At 42.3% G+C, this 21,083-nt stretch overlaps 1 protein-coding gene across 8 annotated transcripts in view; it reads left to right on the forward strand.

The window, feature by feature from the left end:
* PHKB (phosphorylase kinase regulatory subunit beta) overlaps positions 1-21,083 on the forward strand; it is a 151,564-nt gene that overhangs the window by 70,425 nt on the left and 60,056 nt on the right. For all 8 annotated transcript variants that reach the window (XM_088671855.1, XM_035117351.3, XM_035117349.3 and 5 more), the window contains 6 exons: positions 4,792-4,887; positions 9,576-9,773; positions 12,108-12,165; positions 16,515-16,592; positions 18,660-18,818; positions 19,785-19,879. In XM_088671855.1, coding sequence (XP_088527981.1) covers positions 4,792-4,887; positions 9,576-9,773; positions 12,108-12,165; positions 16,515-16,592; positions 18,660-18,818; positions 19,785-19,879 — 684 coding nt within the window. The remainder of the gene's footprint in view (positions 1-4,791; positions 4,888-9,575; positions 9,774-12,107; positions 12,166-16,514; positions 16,593-18,659; positions 18,819-19,784; positions 19,880-21,083) is intronic.

A 21,083-nucleotide genomic window follows, 5' to 3' on the forward strand; every position in this document is an offset into this window, starting at 1 on the left:
GGTATGCTGTTATGATCCAGTTCTTCCCTGCTGCTCCTATACAAAATATGGCCTTTGTTCCCAAGGCTTAACATTGCTATATTTTATACTGAATATGATTTCTCCATGCCACTTCTGCCATTAATCCTTGATGCTACTGGAATTTCCTCTTGGACCACTAGCCCGGGACTACTTCTTTAATTTCTCATGGTTGTCCCCACAACTGTCCTGGTGGAGATTTGTGGTGTTGAGGCACCCAGCTGGAGGTCACTGAGGAATGTCTTATCTCAGCATCCTTCAAGCTGCAGAAAGAACCCCACCCAACTGAAGACAATTTGGTTGCATGTTCAGTTTTGTCATTTTATGCTAGCGTACTTCCCACTAGGCTTAGCCTGCACTCATCCCTCCCTGTAATAGTAAGCACAAGTGGGGAGTACTGATAGAAATGGATCTCAAATGGTGTTGCTGAAAAAGAGGAATCCTTATGCTCGGGGGAAGTCTCGGGTTTACAGTACAACACACACCCAACTCTAAAATCTCCCCCAAACAATCTTTTGAGGACTGAGCAATATAGGAGCCAAAAGATGGAAAACTGAGTGGGTGGGAGGAGGGTGTGGATTGCCTTATAACTTACAGTATCCTAGAAGAGGGCATTTATTTATTATAAAATATCAAAGCAGTTCACAACAACTATACATAAAAGCATACAATTAAAAACACATTGAAAAGGTTATCTTCCCTTTACAAGGGAAGACTTAATCATGCTCCCTGTGTGATGGTATGGCCGTAAAGCTCAGTGTCCTCAGTTTGCTCTTGATGAATTCTGAATGTTTTTCTCTGTCAAGATTGAAGTGGTTCTCTAGTAATATAAAGTGAAAATGACAATAGTCTTACTTCCTCTCATCCCTTTCTGGAGCAACTCTCTTGGGTCATGTCTCATTGCACCTCACAACAGAATAGTAATTTTTGTTGACTTTCCCTTGTTGATCCATGCATCTAGTTCCATGTGTTCAAGCAAGCTTTGGGCTCATGTTTCTTGATGATATGCCTAAAACATTTCATCAAACTTTCAGGATTTCCAATGTGTTTCAGTAGAAATAAGTAACAGGTGCATTAGAATCATAGAATCTTAGAATCATAGAGACCACAAGGGCCATCCAGTCCAACTCCCTGCCAAGCAGGAAACACCATCAAAGCATTCTTGACATATGGCTGTCAAGCCTCTGCTTAAAGACCTCCAAAGGAGACTCCACCACACTTCTTGGCAGCAAATTCCACTGTCGAACAGCTCTTACTGTCAGGAAGTTCTTCCTAATGTTTAGGTGGAATCTTCTTTCTTGTAGTTTGAATCCATTGCTCCGTGTCCGCTTCTCTGAAGCAGCAGAAAACAACCTTTCATCCTCCTCTATATGAAATCCTTTTATATATTTGAGCATGGCTATCATATCACCCCTTAACCTTCTCTTCTCCAGGCTAAACATACCCCGCTCCCTAAGCCGTTCCTCATAAGGCATTGTTTCTAGGCCTTTGACCATTTTGGTTGCCCTCCTCTGGACACGTTGCAGCTTGTCAGTATCCTTCTTGAACTGTGGTGCCCAGAACTGGACACAGTACTCCAGGTGAGGTCTGACCAGAGCAGAATACAGTGGTACTATTACTTCCCTTGATCTAGACACTATACTCCTATTGATGCAGCCCAGAATTGCATTGGCTTTTTTAGCCGCTGCATCACACTGTTGACTCATGTCAAGTTTGTGGTCTACCAAGACTCCTAGATCCTTTTCACATGTACTGCTCTCAAGCCAGGTGTCTCCCATCCTGTATTTGTGCCTTTCATATTTTTTTTGCCCAAGTGTAGTACTTTACATTTCTCCTTGTTAAAATTCATCTTGTTTGCTTTGGCCCAGTTGTCTAATCTATTAAGGTCATTTTGAAGTGTGATTCTGTCCTCTGGGGTATTAGCCACCCCTCCCAATTTGGTGTCATCTGCAAACTTGCTCAGGATGCCCTCAAGCCCATCATCCAAGTCATTGATAAAGATGTTGAATAAGACTGGGCCCAAGACAGAACCCTGCTGCACCCCACTAGTCACTACTCTCTAGGATGAAGAGGAGCCATTGATGAGCACCCTTTGGGTTCGGTCAGTCAGCCAGTTACAAATCCACTGAATGGTAGCATTGTCTAGCCCACATTTTACCAGCTTCTTTACAAGAATATCATGGGGCACCTTGTCAAAGGCCTTGCTGAAATCAAGATAGGGTATATCCACAGCATTCCCTTCATCTACCAGGCTTGTAATTCTGTCAAAAAATGAGATCAGATTAGTCTGACATGACTTATTTTTCAGAAACCCATGCTGACTTTTAGTGATCACAGCGTTCCTTTCTAGGTGCTCACAGACCATTTGATTAATGATCTGCTCTAGAATCTTTCCTGGTATTGATGTCAGGCTGACTGGGCGGTGATTGTTTGGGTCCTCTCTTTTCCCCTTTTTGAAAATAGGGACAACATTTGCCCTCCTCCAGTCTGCTGGGACTTTGCCTGTTCTGTGGTACAACATTTTCTGATCATGAAGCAGTTGCTGTAAACAGTACAGTTAGATTTTGTAGCATCGCCCCCCCCCCCAATTCCTCCCCTACACTGATCACACACTTGAAACCAGGTAAATGAATGTAGACATATTTGAGAACTATTTGAATGTGTGTTAAGGAGCAAGATGGCATAATTGCAAATCTTTTAATTGCCTTTGAAATACTGCAATATGTTTGTTTGTTTTTTTTTAAAAATAATGCACGAGATAGAAATTATACCGTACACGATTCAGTAACTCAGAACCAGTTGTTTTTTCTGTGAGATCTCTGACTGATAGAAAACTAGCTGTTGCTTAACTGTTTGTATGAACAAATACTGTCTCAACATTTAGAAATGATCAAAAGTTCTAAAATTAGGATTGGCAGGAAACAAAAGAAATTACTGGTATATCCTGTAAAATTCGGTTCTATTAACAAAATGGAATAAACCTTAAACGAGCTTTTTCCTGAAAAATAAAATTTAAGTGGCCTTCAACATTTTTTGTAACTTTCAAGAATATTTTACATGCTAAATTTTAGCAGCTTTCAGGGAGGGTTCCACTGTCTCAACAGGGCACAGCACTGCCCTGATACCTGCCCTGGTTTCCCTGTACGGGATGGCTAGGTGTGGAAACCGCAATTTTAATGTTCCATAGTGCCCCAACAAAACAACTCGTAGGGCATTGTAGCAGAATAAAATGGTGGCTCCCAGTGCTGAAGTCAAACCACCTGGCACTGATCAGAACCCTGCTTCTCATCTCTGCTGCCTCCCCTTCCCCAGCTAAACCTGCAAGTCAGAGAGAGCCCACCAGAGGCCATTTTGCCCAGAGCCCCCTCAAACCTGACACAGGGCCACACTTATGCTTCATAATGTGTTCAAATCAGACAGTTCCCTCGACCTTGGGAGCAGTTTTTGGAACAAGACAGAAAGCCACAGAGCTGCTTTTGCCAATGTCCAGGCAGCACAGTTGTGTTGTAGTCCAAAACATCTGGAAGGCACATGGTTGGCAAAAGCTGCATTATGTGGAGGGAGGAGGTTGGAAACGCCTGTTCTACACATCTGGTTGTTCACTTGCAATTGAATAGGGTCCCTGGCATATTTCTTTGGTGGGATCAGGGCAGGGTCATTTCACTACGTCGATGTTTTCTTTCCAAGATCTAGCGGATGTCACAGTAAGCATGGGAGCATCTGTAAGACACTCTAGCTCATTTGTTTCTTTTCACGAAGAATTAAATTTCTGACTTTGACATACTGTATTTCATAGGCTGAAGCAGCTATCTTGCTAAAACTGTTTGTAACACATTAGTGGTACTACAACACAATTTTAGCTTCTGCTACTAATTTGTGTGGATCATGTCATCTGCTGCACTGTCAAATAAGTGTAAAGCACTGAGCATGTGCACAAGGACTGCTGTATTGCCGTAGCTACAAGCCATGGCAGTGCACTGGCACTCTCAGTACAGTGGCCAGGACACAGCAGCAAGGTGGGCTTGTACTTTTGGCCCGGAAGGGGCTTCTTGACCCAACAGGTGTGGTCCCACAGCTTTTTCATATTGATGTACCATCATCAGTGTGATGTAGTGGTTAGCGTGTTCGACTAGGACCTGGGAGACCAGGGTTCAAATCCCCACTCGGCCATGAAGCTCACTGGGCGAGACCTTGGGCCAGTCTCTCAGTCTAACCTAACTCACAGGTTTGTTGTGGAGATAAGGAAAGGGAGAACCATGTATGGCACTTTGAGCTCCCTGGAGAGAAAAAAAGGGATACAAATGCAATAAATACATAAATAAAATATCCCTACAAATTCTTAAGCTCCTTGTCGGTAGTAGGATTTTCTAAATACATCCAAACCACTATCGTGCTTCCAGATCTATATTCTTTGATCAGATTATTTTTAGTCATCAAGTTATTGACTGTACTGTATAATTAAAGCTTTCATCTGTTTGCTAGAGGTGTAATTCAATAATAGTGGTAAATAAATCAGAAGAGTTAAGTTTCTGTAATCTCAAGTCTCCTATCTGCTAACTGGTTTTAAAATGTCTATTTAATCCCTTTAATATTAGTGAAATAGTATTATGTACATTTGTCTTGGAAATGTCATTGTCTATTTGAAGTTACTAGTATATGATTGCTGATAGCAATCATAATATTTGAAGAACCCATTCACTTTTCTCGTCTTTGCTATGCCAGGCTTGGGCTGTCTATATCCTATGTTGTGTTAATTTTCTATTCCATTTACAGGGTTGCTCGTGGTCTGTCATATTTGTAGACCTTGATGCCCACAACCGGAACAGACAAACTCTTTGCTCATTACTTCCCCGAGAATCAAGGTCCCATGTAAGTAATTTTTGATGAAACAGAGTTTAACAAAACATGGAGCAAATGCATCTGGGTATAGCTATTAGCTATACTGCCAGTTTAATAGTCTGTTTTTTATATGTATTTGCTAAGCAAGATTTATAAACCCCTTAATAATATATGTGGTTTGCATAAGAGTATAAAATATTCATTTAAAAGTAGCAACATTAAAAAGAGTAGATGAAATTAAATTATGAAAATAGGGGTAAAACCAACAGTTTATAAAAGAAATAAACACATAAACTAAAGGTCTGCTGGTTAGGGAGAAATTACAATTTACTGTTTTAAGTACTATTGCAAAAGGGAGATTTTTCTAGATAGCTGCTATACTTGTCGTTCACAACAGGGCAAAGAGCAAAATCCTTTCATTTTGGAATGGGCACTACTTCCCCACTCCCAGGGCTTGAAAGTGGATGCCACATTTTCAGGGTCCCATACCCCTCTTGGCTTCTTTCAGGACCGCAGACCGCACTCCCTTCTTTTTCTCTCTCTTTTTAATTATTTTTATTAATTTTCCAAATTATTACAAATCAAACCAAATTAGGTTTCCCGCTCCTGTTGCAAACATATGTCAATCATTTCCTACCATAGCTGCATCATTTCTTATTTAGTGCCCAGTTGTCATCCTTCACTTGCCGTTCGTCTGCACTCCCTTTTTGTCAGACCAAAGGAACCCTGCTTGTCACAGGGGGAATAAATCACCCCATCTACCACTCCCCATTGCTTTGCTTGCACATCATACAATGATAGGGCAGGTCCACACCATGAATTTAAAGCAGGCATCCCCAAACTTCGGCCCTCCAGATGTATTGGACTACAATTCCCATCTTCCCCGACCACTGGTCCTGTTAGCTAGGGATCATGGGAGTTGTAGGCCAAAACATCTGTAGGGCCGCAGTTTGGGGATGCCTGATTTAAAGCACATCAAATGCACATTTTAAACACATTACTTTCCTCCAAAAGAATCCTGGGATTTGCAGTTTCCCCTTCACAGAACTGCAGTTCCCAGCACCCTTAACAAATGAATTATTTGTGGGAAGCCATGTGCTCTCAATGTGCACCGAATGTGCTTTAAATGGTACAGTATGGGTCTGCCCATAGCAGCACTGCTCCATCTTCAACTTTAAGATGTCTAACAATATATGTTAGCACCCAAGTGGAAAACCTGAATATCCATTTATCTTCTTCCACCTTATTTTTTTAATCACCTTGACTGAAACAGAAGATAAAAATCAGCTGTTAAGTCATGACTAGTTGCATGTGAACACTGACTAGTTGCATGTGAACACTGATAAGGATGTGCTCTTAGATATATATCAGAACATACATCCTATTCAAAGTGGCTAGGTGGTACGCCCATCCTGATGAGAATCTGTGCATCAAATTCAGTCTTGCAAGTCTCTCTCTCTCTCTCTCTCTCTCTCTCTCTCACACACACACACACACACACACACACACACACACACATACACACCACTGCACCACAAGTCTCATTATCTGGACTGAAACAAATGTGTGGCAAATCCCATATAATGTACTTTTCTTCTAATAAGCACATTTGCATTAAACCCATGTTCTTTAGGAAGAGAACTGAATGAGTCTAGTGTGGAGTGCAAAAATCCTGAGAGTCTCAGCTGTATTTTGCCATGGACTGGCTAGATGCAGAGGAGCGGTGGGAGCACCAGCTGGGGAACCCCCAAGGGAAGAAGGCTCAGAGCTTGGGGATTGGTGGTGGGACAATGATGAGTGAGAAGAGGGAGCAGAGGGGGAAGAGGAGGTATTGGAAACTGAAGAGGTAACAGGGTTTAGTGAGCAGGAAGAGTCTGAGGCAGAGAGCAGTCCAGAATCAGAGGCAGAAGTGGAGACTGGAGAGGAGGGGGGGCCAAGAGATGAAGCAGGCTGATAAGGAATCCAGGCTGTCTCTCCCTCCTGTAAAATAAGAAAATTCCTTCAGTAGCACCTTAAAGACCAACTAAGTTTATATTTTGGTATGAGCTTTCGTGTGCATGCACACTTCTTCAGATACATGCACACGAAAGCTCATACCAAAATATAAACTTAGTTGGTCTTTAAGGTGCTACTGAAGGAATTTTCTTATTTTGCTTCGACTCAGACCAACACGGCTACCTACCTGTAACTCTCCCTCCTGTGACGGGCAGCTCCCTTTGCCCCTGGTCACCCAGAACCAGCAAGGTCATGAAGATGGTGGAGCAGAAACAGGCAAGGTGCTGGAATCTCCGATTGCTTGGGAAGGAGAGCTGTGGGAAGGCTCTCAGTCCTCACAACTTCCTCATTGGGTCAAGATCTACTGGAAGAATTGCTATGCTCACTAGGTCTGAACTGTTTTGTTTCTTTGAAGAAAGAGTTAATGTCACTGACATCTTGTGAGTTATCACTGACCAACTCCCGACCCTCGCCAGTTGTCACACACAGTGGCGGAGCTGCATACTCCGGCACCAGGGGGGTGGAGAGCAGGCGGGAGCAGGGCTGGGGCGCGTCCTGGGGCAGGGCGCGCCATCTGCGGGCGTGGGGCACCCAGCGTGGGTGGGTGGGGGCAGCCGCGATGGCACCCTACCGGGATCGTGCTGCTGGGGGTGGGGCGCTCCCTCCGCACTCCTCTTCCTCTGCCAGTGGTCACACAGCTGACAATTTTTCTTATTAAGAGTGAACTTCTACCCCTTCTAACCACAGATAAGTTTGAAAACGGGAAGGCATATAGATGTGGTTGATAAAATAAAATGCAGGCCAAATGTATATAAGGTTTTTAAAAAATAAATAAATAATTTTTTAAAAATAAATGCAGACCTTTTCTTTTTCCAAGGACTGACTTAAGCCTTTTGCATTTGAGGGCAACAGTTCCAAATCAACATGCATACTCAATGTTGTTTGGCAGCTGCTGAGTTCATGAAAATTTATATTAATTACATGCACCTGAAACATGCAAATCAACTTCGGTTCTTCAGCTCATAGCCTATTTGCAGGATGAATTCCAGAGCTGAACATATTATCCACATTTATAAGTTGTCTGCATTGTCTCTAAATAGTGTAGCTGGAAGGAACAGCCCGTGTTCCTTCCCTCTCTGGGCGTTAGACCTCTAAAAATTTATAGTGTGGGGAATCTTAAGGACAGAAATATATGTCACTTGCCTCTGGGGTCGGTAGTTTACATGCTGGCTTTTAGATTATTCTCATGGGGAAGGCCCTGCTGTGAGGCCAAGTTAATATGACATGAGATGCCTTTAATCAAGAATGCTATTTTAGTGTTAGGTACTTTTCATCAGCACCACAGTGTGCTCTTGTTCATTGTCTTAAAATTAGCAGTCATGACATGATGCCTTGTTCTTCATTCCTGGATCTGGTTGCATTTCCACAAATTAAGCAACCCATTAATCTTCACTGCTAGTGCTGCATTTGCCTCATGGAAGAATTAGAATTTAATTTTAGAAAATTAAAAGAAAATGGCACGGACAGCTATTTTGTTTATATTTTCTTTCGCTCCTGAACGCTGCAAATAAAATGTATTTCCCTCGGGAGCGTTGATTTCAGCATTTCAATATTTTGTTCACATGCATCCGAATACATATGGATCACCAGCACAATGAAACGTACTCTCTATAACGTCTCTCCTGGTTGTAAACTTTCAAGATTTCTTTCCATTATTTCTCATGGGGTTTTGAATAACTGTCATTCAGTTAGCTTATATTTTCTGCAGCCCTGATGTTAAAACTATTTTACCTAATTTATTGGTTTTTCTCCAAACCCTTTTTGCAAAGGAAGCCTCCTTGGGGAGTTTGCTCTTTGCTCAATATATTTTAGCGTATTAAAAAATGTGCTGATTACTGAGACCTCTCTAGAGTTTCAGTACCAAATTGTTGTTGAGTATCTCAGATGTAAACAAGGAGCAGCGATAAACATGGTTCTTAAGTAATTATAATATTTCTTTAAATGCTTGAATGCAAATAGTTTTAGGGCTTGAGACGATCTGTGCAATTGTTACAGATGCAGCAGAAACAGTTGGCCCAATCTGGTTTAAAAAGGATCCAATCCAAACCTTGCTGGGTGCTCCAGAGGGTACACAGAACTCTTATACAAAGTGTTTTCAATTTCAGAGTCAAAGCAGCTCCATTCACACATTCTCATTTTCTTTAGCAAGCTGCTCCTGACACTGAAGTATGAGAGGAAACCTCCAATCATTGGAGCTTCATCTGGAGCACCCAAGGAACTTTGGATTGGAGTTATTGGATGTTTCCCACCCCTATTAAAGTAGGGGTGGGAAACCTTTGGCCTGCAGGCCAAACAGGTGGTGCCAGGTGTGGAGCAGGTAAAATATATGGCTGGATTGGTTGATCAAGCTCTACAAAAAGCAGGATTGAACTCTCTGCCACGCCAGTATGCCAACTTTCATCTGTGCGTAGGACAACCTGCCTGACAATCACCTGATGTCATTATGATGTCAGCTGATTGACAGGTGGGTCATGACACCCCTCTGGTCAAAGTTGACTTGTGGGGGTGGGGGAAATAAAGATTTGGTCTGCCAGGCCAACAAAGTTTCCAGCCTATGTATTAAAACATAGATAAGTAGTTCCCATTATCTAGATTTCAGTTTCATGGTTCATTTTGCTCTGTATCATCCATAATTTAGAAAACATCCCTTTTTCTTCTGCCAGAACACTGATGCTGCCCTCCTGCCCTGTATTAGCTATCCTGCCTTTGCTGTGGATGATGAAGCTTTGTACAGCCAAACAATTGACAAGGTGGTTAGGAAGCTGAAAGGAAAACACGGATTCAAACGGTTTTTGAGAGATGGCTATAGGACTGCATTGGAGGACAAAAATCGACAATATTACAAACCAGCAGAAATTAAGGTAAAGGGTTTGTTCATGTGATACTGGAAAGGATTGACTTATGTGTGCCCAAATGTTTGATGTGCACTTGTGTATAGGATTTGTTCCTTCTTCATTGAAATGTGTTTTCTATGATTACCAGGCAAGGAAATTCCAGGTTTGCCCACTGTGAATAATTTTTAAACTATTAATTACCTTGACTCTGAATGTCAGATTCAGATTTCTAATTAGCTTCACTGTAGTGACATGGTTGTGCATGCTTGAGTGCAGATTCTATTAGTGCTTCCTATATAATCTATTGGTTTAACAAAAAATTCTAATGTTAGGTTACTTTTGATCAGATTTCCTTGTTGATTCCTCTTACATTCCCACCTGTCAAAATATTTATTTTTTTATCTTAATGCAGGGGTGGGGAAGCTCAGGTCCAGAGGTCAGATATAGCCCTCTGGGCCTCTCTAACACTCAGCCCTCTCAGGCCACCCCACTTCACCCTAGGTCACACCCCAGGTCTCACCAGCCTTGCTTCACACACTCCTTTACCCTGGAATGTGTCATCTTGCTGACCTTGATACTGAGATGAGTGTGTTTGTTGAATCCTCCGACTTTCCTACCTGGAATGTAGTCAACTATACAAGAGTCACATCCATTACTCCTGCTTTTGCCTGTAGTCACATCAACTTTTACCCCTGGCCCTCCCCACCACTGGCATGTGGCTTCTGGAAGATTGGTCATGTGGCTCTCAGGCTGAAAAGGTTCCCCACCCCTGACTTAATGGAAAGAAGCGATTGCAACTACTGTTTTTTGGGACTTGATGCCTTAGAACAATGTTTACAGATTACCAAGCAACTTCGCTATAATTGAAATTTGTTCCAGTTCTGTGATTCTAAAGTTTGCAATTCACCTTGTGGTAGAGCCACAGCTCCTTCTGTTTTGCATGCAGAAGGTCCCAGGTTCAACCCCTGGCATTTCCAGTTAGGGCTGGGAGAGAACCTTGTCTGAAATCTTGCAGAGTTGCTGCCAGTCAGTCTAGACAATGTAAAGCTAGATGGAGTAATTGTCTGACTCATATCATGTGGCAGGGCTGGGAAAGAGGAGACCCTGGAAACTCATGTCCAGTCTCAGAAGACCAAAAGGTACTGGACAGCCCATTGGTTGGGCTCATTATCCAGCAGCTTCATTTATATAGGAGACGAAGTATACAGTTCTGTGACCCATTATGAAGCTGCCTTATACCAGGCCAGATCACTAGTCCATGTAGCTCGATATTGTCTTCACTGACTGCCAGCAATCTTCAGTGTTTTCGGGTGGAGTCTTTCTCAGCCCTGTGTTGAGATGCTAGGGATGGAAGCCAGAACCTTATGCATGTAATGTACATGCTATGTCACTGATCTCCCTAATTCTTGACCCGTTAGCCATGCTTAATTGCCCAGGAGTAGTACATCTCCACTCCGTGTGCTGACATGCTCCACCCAAGACTGAATTGAGATGTGAGCCATCTTTCAAGACAGATTATCCCTATGGGTGGGAATGGGGGTGGGGGAGGAAGTAAGGCAGGGTAAGTGGTACATGAGAACTTACGTTTTTGAGTTAAGCCTGGGTTTACTGTTTTAATCCTGATTTTGCGTAGTTAAATCTGTGGAGAAAGACGGAGGTTCAGTTTCAAGTGTTCTTTTAATCCCTGCAATCCAAAATGGAGAACAACTTCATTCTATAAAGGGGAACAGGGAAGAGCCAGCAAATCATATGAACCATTAGCCTTGGCACTTCTTTGCAATCTATTTTTAGCGAAGGAGATGATTGTGGTAGCTTTGGGTGTGCAGTGGCCAGGAGTGCTGCATCAGCACTTTTCTCCCTGATTGATTTGTTTAGAGGTAAATGTGCTTACATTTCAAACTCAATGTATAGTTTGTTTCCCCCTAACAAACCGCTGAGTTATTTATCATTTTATTTAATTTCACAGCTGACTACAGGCTGGAGTGTATTAATAACCAAATTTCTATGTGCTTCAGAGTATTAATGTTTGCCATTAAAGGCTGTCTGAATAGAATCTTTGCTTTTCCTTCAAATGCTTTTGTTTTTGCCTTTTTCAGTTCAAATGAAAATTTCCTTGCCGAGAATAAAAAGCCTGTGAGGCATTTTGTGCATAAAATTAGGCTACAAGACTTTTTGAAAGTCCTGTGAATCTTTTGCAGCAAGCTGAAATTCCCCCCCTCCTTTAAAAAAAAGAGTTGTTGCATCTAAATGAATAATTTGTTTTCATGTTTATCTTTGGTTTCTTTGATGTAGTGGGAAATTTGAATAGATTTCCAGAAGCAACACAAATGCATCTTAAATTCTCCCCTTTTCTAATTTCAGCTCTTTGATGGGATTGAGTGTGAATTTCCTCTCTTTTTTATTTTCATGATGATTGATGGTAAGTATGACTTTATTTTCTTATTCTGTCAGAGGATGAGTCTTGGAATTCAGCAATAAAATGTTTTTAGCAATCCAAGAGGGAAGGCTATAATCTACTTATGCCAAGGTTTTCAGGGACAATGTTGCTGCCAAAGTATAACTAATGGAATGATTTCAGCTCTTGTAGAATAAACTTATTTTCTGTTATGAACTTTATATCTGAGTGTGCAATGCTCCATTGTGCACATCAGTTTTTACTTCTGAGAAAAGTATGCTTGGGTTTGTTTATGGCCAGGAAAATTTCAAAAGTTCTGTTCTGTCCCTTCACTGCAAATACTTTAAGCTGAGTTTCTCTTACAGTATTTCTATCATCAGCAACGGCATGTCCTGTTTTGTTGCCTGAGGCCAAATGGGAAGATGTTCCCCAATTCCTGCCCCTCCCAGGTCTCCCTTACCTGGGTTGCACAGTGGCTCCCGCAAAACAGTGGCAGCAGCAGGTTCCAGTCAGATCTCACGAGATCTTGTGGAGCTTTCACGAGATCTCGTGAGGTGGGTATGGCAGAATCCACTTCAAAATGCAGAAGTGGATCAGATATCCATTGAAATGAATGAAGAAAGCTGTACACTCATGAGATTCCCTTGTGCTCTAGGCATGTCTCTATATCATTGTGACCCTCCAGATATTGCTGGACTACAGCTCCCATCATCCCTGATTGTTGGTCAATAGTCATGCTGGCTGGGGTGGGGTGGGCACACATTAGCCACCCCTCCTCTCAGTACCATCAATGTCCATGTAATTTGCTTCAAAAGTACTAATTTATCGAGTAGCCCGAAATTATTTTCCATGCAAATGTCCATTTTGTCCAGCATTCTGGTTCCAGCAGTGGCCAGCTTGATAGGTTCAGGACAGCCACAAGCAGGGCATGAAAGCATTCACCTTCCCTGGGTCTTTATCCTCAGAAGCTGATATTCAGCTGACACATGGCCTCTGAATGTGAAGCCTCCGTTTTGCTTCCATACCTTGTAGCTGTTAATGGACCGCCCATTTTCTAATCCATTTTTAAAAGCCACCTAAGCTAATTGTAGTCATCACATTTCCCACAAGTCAATTATGCATTGTTTGAAATCGTTTCTCTTGTCAAACTGACAAAATACTTTCTTACAAGCCATCAATTTCATTGGGAGACTCTAAAAGCATTAGTTATTATCTGAAAGAACAAAACATTTTTAGCCACCCAGTCATTCCATACCATTCCTATTGCACACCATTCATAATTTTATAAAACTCTTTATCGTGTCCCATTTTGTGAGATTAAACAATTAAATTAAAATGAGAGAATGAGAGAGAATGCTGGCGTGCAGGTTCCTTAGATAGTTTGATTTCATCTTAGCCGTGAGCTTGTGGGGTTTTCTTTGTATTTATCATGCGTAAGTCTCTCCCGGGGCTCTTTGCCCTCAATCTGTGAAGTTAAGAGATGAGCAAATTATCATAATTCTTCATTTGGAGTTTCTGCAGCAAAAGAGCATAGATTCCATTTTCTCCTGTAAGTTGATGGACATTAGAGTTTCCAGATCAGGATGTAACTTAGTGATAGAGTACATGCATTGCATACAGAAGGGACCAGGTTCAATCCCTGGCATCTCCAGGAAGGGCTGGGAAAAGCTCCCTTCCAAAACCTAAGTTGCAATGTGTTCTGTAGCGAACATACAATATTGCATTTTTCCTCAATATTCATGCAGCATTGGAAATATGCAAAAAGAGAATTCCTAGCTAAAGACTTGTGAAGCCTGGCATGTAGTTAGCACCTTTTGAATGATTAATGAGCGCATATATGTGTCATAAATCTTTTATAAGACCTGTGTAAGGTAAGTGGGAATTATTATCCCCATTTTACATGTGGGAAGCTTTCTGAGATGGTGATTTGCCAGAAGTCTCCTAGCTGAGTTCGTGGTTTAAGTGAAATTTGAATGGGTACTTCCTGGCTCAGATTTCATACTCCTAGCCATTGTACAAGAGCAGTTAAAAAAAAAAAAACACAGGACAGTAATCCAGTTTGTATCCATTGAAATAGGCATTTGCATGTTGAATAATTAGCAAAGCAAAGAAAATTTAAAATCAGAGAAGACTATGAATTTGAGCCCTCTGGATAGGAACAGAATAGAATCCATTATGCGCAGCACCTTACATAGCAGTAGTAATGGCAGTAGTGAAGTTTCAGATTTTTAATTAAAAACCTACTGTGTGTTTCACTTTTACAGTTCACCCTGTGCCACACTCTGACTTCACTGTATTATTTATTTATTATGTATTAATTTTAACAATTCTTATCCCATGCTTCAGAAAAAAAGGTTAATATAACAGCTTACAACACTGGGTATACAATCTAAAAAGGGAGGGCAAAAAGGAAAATTAATAGGGAGGGAGGAGGAAATAAGCAAACTCAGGTACAGGTTCTTTGTTACTAGTTCTTCTAATGAACAGATGGTGTAGGAATGTTCAAAAAGAGGAGAAGCCAAAAGTTGCTGGTCTCTCAGCTGTGTCCGTGGAATGACCCTGCATCCCTTCTCTTTCCACCTACCTTTTCAGCCTGATGTAATGTAATGTAATGTAATGTAATGGCTGCTTGATAGAGTGCCTTGGGTTTGGTGATGGCAACTCCATCAAGGATCAGTCTAGCAATTACTATTAGCCATTATGGCTAAATGGAGCATGCCTGTATATAGACAGTATACCAGATGTTGCTCCTGTTGATGTATAGAGGCATCCGGCTGTCCATACTAGAAACAATGCTAGGCTAGATGGATCTTTTTGTCTGACCGAGTAAGAAAATTCCTTTGTATCTGCCATTAGGGTTTTCATTTATGGAGGCAGGGCCTAGAGCCACAGCAAGGTAAAAAAATGATGAGAATAACTACTGGTAAAAATAACTAGTTGAAACTTCATCTAGTTTCAAATAAATCTTTTTTTTTTTTGCTTTGCAGCCTTGGTCTTAAAGGAAATATAAAATCTGGAATTGTATATGCAGTAGAGTTTCTAGGAAAGGGGGAAATGGTACAGCCAAGAAGTGTGAATTACAGACAAATGTCACCAAATGAAAACCCATGCTGATCACGCCTCAACACTGTGATCCTAAGAGCATGTAGGAGGAAGTCAATTTGCCACTGCATTACCTCTACCTGAGAGGGGAAATTATTTTCAGCCAAGAGACACTAAAGTAGCGGGGATGAATGCAACACATGAAAAAGTGACTTTGTGGACTTTTGTGGTAGCTGGATTGAGAAGAGCATGCAAAGGGAACAGATTTTGTAATTCTCTGGGATTGTTCAAGCACTGAATAGTTTGAGGTTCATAATCTCCCATTCCTTCCTCCTCTCATGTGTTGACTTTTGTTTGCAGCAGATCACAGTTTGCTGATTTGCCTGCACTATGTTTTGCTCTTGACTGGATTGTGAGAATTTTATCCTAGCTTGCAAGCAAGCACAAAACATAGTCAGTAGTCACATGGAACCCTAAGCCATGGTTTAACATTACATGCACGAGCCTCATGCTGGCATATTTCCCTTTGCTTCTATGGTGCAGTCATGAAATGGAAATCAGAAGCATTTCATCGAACCTTGGTTTGTTGTTATGACTGAACTGGGACAAACTGGTTAGTTTTAATTGTGGATTGTCCAAACAACCCAACCTTCAAACTGTAGTTAAGGATCTTGGCTTATTCAAATAATTACCATTAACTGTATTTCTTGGTCTGCCGTCGAAACAAAATAAAAATAAAATAGAAAAATTTCTTCCAGTAGCACCTTAAAGGTAAAGGGACCCCTGACCATTAGGTCCAGTCGTGACCGACTCTGGGGTTGCAGCGCTCATCTCGCGTTATTGGCCAAGGGAGCCGGCTACAGCTTCCAGGTCATGTGGCCAGCATGACAGAGCAGCACACGGGTATGAGCTTTCATGTGCATGCACACTTCTTCACAGCAGCAAGCTGAGTATATTTCAAAATAGAAGCACATATTCTAATCTCCTCGAGGCCACATTGGAGCAGGAGAGAGGAGACAGAAGGACACACTCCCAAGGCTCATGCTCTTAACTCTAATGGTATTTGAACTAGACCACAGCTTGTGGGGTTGGATAAAATGGCAAACTATGTTTTGGAGGGTAAAAATCACTAATTGAGCAAGACAGGAGGTCCCGCATGAACCCAAGGCTCCCTGATACTAGTTCCCATTTGGATGACCCCCATTATTGCTCACAAGAGCACTTCAAAAATTGCCTTCCCATCCAACCATCAGGCCGCAAAATATCTGAAATGATGCTAGCACTTATCATAAGCACTATCTTTCCTTAATTGTTCCTGGAATTGCTTTTAGGAGTCTTCAAGGGTAACACTGAGCAAGTCAAAGAATATCAAGAGCTTCTGGATCCATTGCTACAGCAAACAACAGAAGGTACAGTACAGCAGTGACACTGGAGAAATCTGAACTTTTGCAAATGCAAATGATGGGGTTGGCCCTACAGCGTGGAACTGTAGCGAGCGCTGATCAAATCCCAGAGAATAAGCCTATGTTCTTACAAAAGCAGAGCTCCAGGCCAAGTGTGAACATAAAACTTGATTCATTTCTTCAGTAAAATATGGCTCATCATAAAATGGAGTTCATTAACTGGTGAAAGAAACGCTGATAGGTTAAATGTTAGGTTTGCACCAGAATCATTTCCCACCCCCACTCCTGCTGTTATTTACTCAGTTGCACGAGAGACCTTATAGCTAGTAATTAGAAAAGCCTAAGCATGTGATCCATTTTTAAAAACTTTTTTATCATAAGCATGGATAAGCTTTCCATAATATATGTGTTTTAATTCCTGCTGTCAATAGAGGTGGTTAGCCATGAATATGATACACTGGTTGCAGTTTGGTACATCAGAGGATGGAGAGACCACAAATTAAACTAGGCATGGCAATAGTTGCTCGCTTCCCTTTCTCTATGTAGTTGTTTCTCACTCCCTTTTCTGGCACCTCTTGCCTTCTAATCCTTTCCAAGCCTGAAAACGTGAAAAGGTAGTTTCAGTTCCTTCATACAGTATTAACTAAAATCCAGAGGAGGCATGTGGGGTACCCATTCAGTATTCTTTGCAGCTCAGAGAAGAGCAGTGATTGCTTTCTCCAGACTTTGGATTGCGCTGGATGCTTATCTCAGCTGCCTCCTGCAACTTAAACAACTTGGGAAGAATGCCTGAGATGTTGCTCTTTCCCATTTCTTATTACATAAATTATGGAAGATCTATCATTTACTGAACAAAAAAATTGCTTATAATCTCATACATAGCATCCCTACTGACATAGCATTTAACTTCCATTGCAGTTTGTGTGTGGTCATATTTGATTTCATTAAATACACACACATGCCCTCACCCTGTACAGTATAACCAATATCCTGATTAATAACTGTTGATGTGCAGTTAATGAGGGCAAAACTTGGGGCGGGAGACTCCCTATTTTAAAGAGGTTTCAGTTTAAGATTGCGTTCATCTGTTAAAAGATTCCAAACAGTACTTTTGATTGGGATTACCTTGTGCTGCGTTCACACACTCAATTTACACAGAAGTTCTAGGGTGAAAATAGATGTGAGGTGGTCATACACTTGCTGCGTTTGTAAAATAGGTGTGTTTGCAATTCCCCCCTACCTGACCTGCTTATCTCTACTTCCAATCACGGAGTATTACTGAGTGGAAAGCAACTTTAAAAAAGGGAGAGAGGTGGGCAGGGAAAGAACTGCAGACAATTGGAGACTTCAGCTCCCTTGCCCTTTTCTGTCTATGCTGCACTTTATATGGGACTGCCGCCGTCACATCTAGTTTGACTTTAGCAAGAAGGTACAAACAGGCAGACTTCTTCCAGTGCAACTAACCCTCCTCTCCATTTTGTTCCTCGTTTGCACAGGAAAACTCGAGTGCACCCTTTAAATAGCACATGGGAATTAAAAGTGTATAGCCTTATTGTAGAGGACAGTGGCTTAAATGCAAGAATCCACAGCTGGTTCATGTATTTTCTCTTTAACTGATAAATACATCAGAAGTGATTGAAAACATTTTTGCTTATCATCAGCCTTCTACTTTTTTCAACCCTAGACTTAGGTTCATTTTTATTCTGGCCTGAAGCTTTTGTACGCCTTTACCAATAGCAGTTGTACATATTTTCTCTTCTGTTGCACAAGAGCAACAATAGTACCTCTAAAGAAATGCAGGGGATTTCCCCCCCCCCTCCCATCTGTCAAACATTACTATTTTTTCGGAACCACTTTACAGGCACTGCATCTGTTCAGTCAAGAAGAGAGACATAAATAAACCTGTGCTCAGGGTAGCAGTTAGTGTTCTTAGCTGACTGGCATCGAATTATAACTAGGAATGACAGTCAGCAAGTTTTTACTTCATTTGCGTTGTGCATGGGGGATATGTTTCCTCACTTTGCAATAATGTAATTTTACATGTCTTTAAGTACATATTTTTAAACTTCGCAGGCTTTCCTGTTGTACCTAAGTATTATTATGTGCCAGCTGACTTTGTTGAACTGGAAAAGAAAAATCCTGGCAGTCAGAAACGATTTCCCAGCAACCATGGGCGAGATGGAAAATTCTTTCTCTGGGGACAGTCACTTTATATCATTGCAAAACTTCTTGGTAAGTAGACACCTGCAAAAGTAGAAGAATTTGAGTTTTCTCAGATTTGATATGTGCCCCGCCTGCCTCCAAAGTTGTATTTGTGTGACTACGAAAATTTTCAGACTGTGTTTGTCACCTGATGGCCAGTTCAGATTTAACACATTAGCCCAACTGAGATAGAATATTCTTGAGCCAACGATTAATCAGTTTAATGGGCAGAGAATGAACCATTCACCAACCTGGTTTCTCCTTGCCTTGCCCCTCATATCATAGCTGCCAAGTTTTCCCTTTTCTCGCGAGGAAGCCTATTCAGCATAAGGGAAAATCCCTTAAAAAAAGGGATAACTTGGCAGCTATGCCTCATATCCCTAGCTTCAACACTGGTGGCATGACTTGTTTCATCTCACAGCCAAATTAGAAAAGTATGGTTTAAGCAAGGCTTCCTAACCAGGACATGAGGCCAGAGTAAACAGGGATTAAACTACAGTTTCCTGGTGTAGATGTAACAGGAAACTGTGGTTTGAACAAGCTTCACCTTCAGTGCTGAAGATGGAATTGTTGGAGGAGTATGTGAGCACATGTTTTATTCATGGTTTATTGGCCTGAGATCATTATCTCTGAATTAAGTCTTTGTACACATTCAAAAATATTTCTATCAAAATGGATAGCCTGTGCAGCTTTCTTGTAGATAGCCCTATGAGCTGAAACTGGATTCATGATCATTGTAATTCACAAAACCTGCTACAATCACCATGTATGGATAACCCATTCTCAAAAAAATATGTTCAGATGCATTGAACCATTGAAATACCAGCTTCTACATTCCATCGCTTTTCTGGGCATTTATTCAAATGCCAAACTTTAACCCCTCCTTTAATTTAAATCCATTGCTTTTTTATTCTTGCATGCTCCAGAGTAATAATGATGACAAATGCTTTTGATTATAAAGAGACAAATGATGAATTGTTGGTGGTTTGCTTTCAGTTGACGGTTTAGTAAGTGTTAAAGATATCGACCCAGTGAAGCGTTACATACCTCCCCAAGATCAACGGAATGTTAGCATGAGATACTCAAATCAGGTATGAGTGTGTTTAATAAACTGATTTTTTAAAAAATACGGTTGAGAGGTGTCACAGTGGCCGGAGTAGGCTACTTCAGAGTAACGACGCTACGCAGCTCTGCATTTTATTCTTTTATTGGTGCTGCGTATTTACAGTGCTAAAGTCATTGCTATTTACATAGAGTGATGTGTTCAGTCGGTATCAGAACCTCCGAATGACTTTTGGCGCGTCTTTCCCCAGCACAAAAGCCTCGGAAGACCCATCCTCTTGCCCCTCCTCTTTCTGCGTAATTCTGGCGTTGGAGGGATGGGTCTCCCCCCTTTACTTGCCCCTTCCTGTCCCACCTGGGACCCTGGCTCCGCTACCTTGCCTGAGCCTCGGACCCGACTTCCTGCTTCCCCGCTGGAATCAGAGCTCCCTCTGCTTTCCCCTGTGGTCAGTGCTGGGCTTGAACTCAGGAGGGGAGGGACTTCGCGATATCCCCTGTCCCTCACATCCACCCCCCTTCCAAGCTCCCCTTCTCCCCTCCCCAGGTCCCCCCCAGGTGTCGGTGACGACTGGAAACCTAGGAACTCAGTGCTTTCCGAGCCTGTTGGTGTGAACACCTCCGCCCAGTCCTGCGAGGCCCCCCCTTCCGCCTGGGAGGACTGGAATCCCAAAAAGTCCGTGGCGTCTGAGCTGGTGGGGGTAAAAATGTGCTGCCAATCTGCTTCTGCCTCTGACTGGGTGGATCTAGGTGACACCCATACCTCGTCTTCCGATTCCTCAAACTCCGCCTCCCAGCGCCATGGTGAGCTGCTCTCCCGTGCCTCCTCCTCCTCCCCCTCCCTTTCCATGTGCCAGGGCTTGGGTCTGTGGGGAAAGAGGGCGTGAAATTCTTCCACCAAGAATTCCTCCTGTATCTGAGTGGCGGGGACCCATTCATTCTGGGAGGGCGGAGCGTCCTCCCATGCCATGAGGTACTCCAGGCCCCCCACCCCCCTCCGTGAATCAAGGATGGCCGTGGCTTCATTGAGTTGCTCCCTGCCTCCCCTCTCCCCCCCTCCCTCGGGGGTGTGTTCGCTGTCTCGGAGCCTGCTGCTTTCCCTGTACGGCGACAGCAGCGATCTATGAAACACTGGATGCACCCTCATGTCCTCTGGCAGTGCCAGCCTGTATGCCACCGGGTTGACCTGTTGCGTGACTGTGAAGGGGCCCAGCCTTCTGGGCGCCAGCTTTTTGC

The sequence above is a fragment of the Zootoca vivipara genome, chromosome 6 (genome assembly GCF_965207765.1).
Source record: "Zootoca vivipara chromosome 6, rZooViv2.hap1.1, whole genome shotgun sequence".
NCBI classification, from domain to species: domain Eukaryota; kingdom Metazoa; phylum Chordata; class Lepidosauria; order Squamata; family Lacertidae; genus Zootoca; species Zootoca vivipara.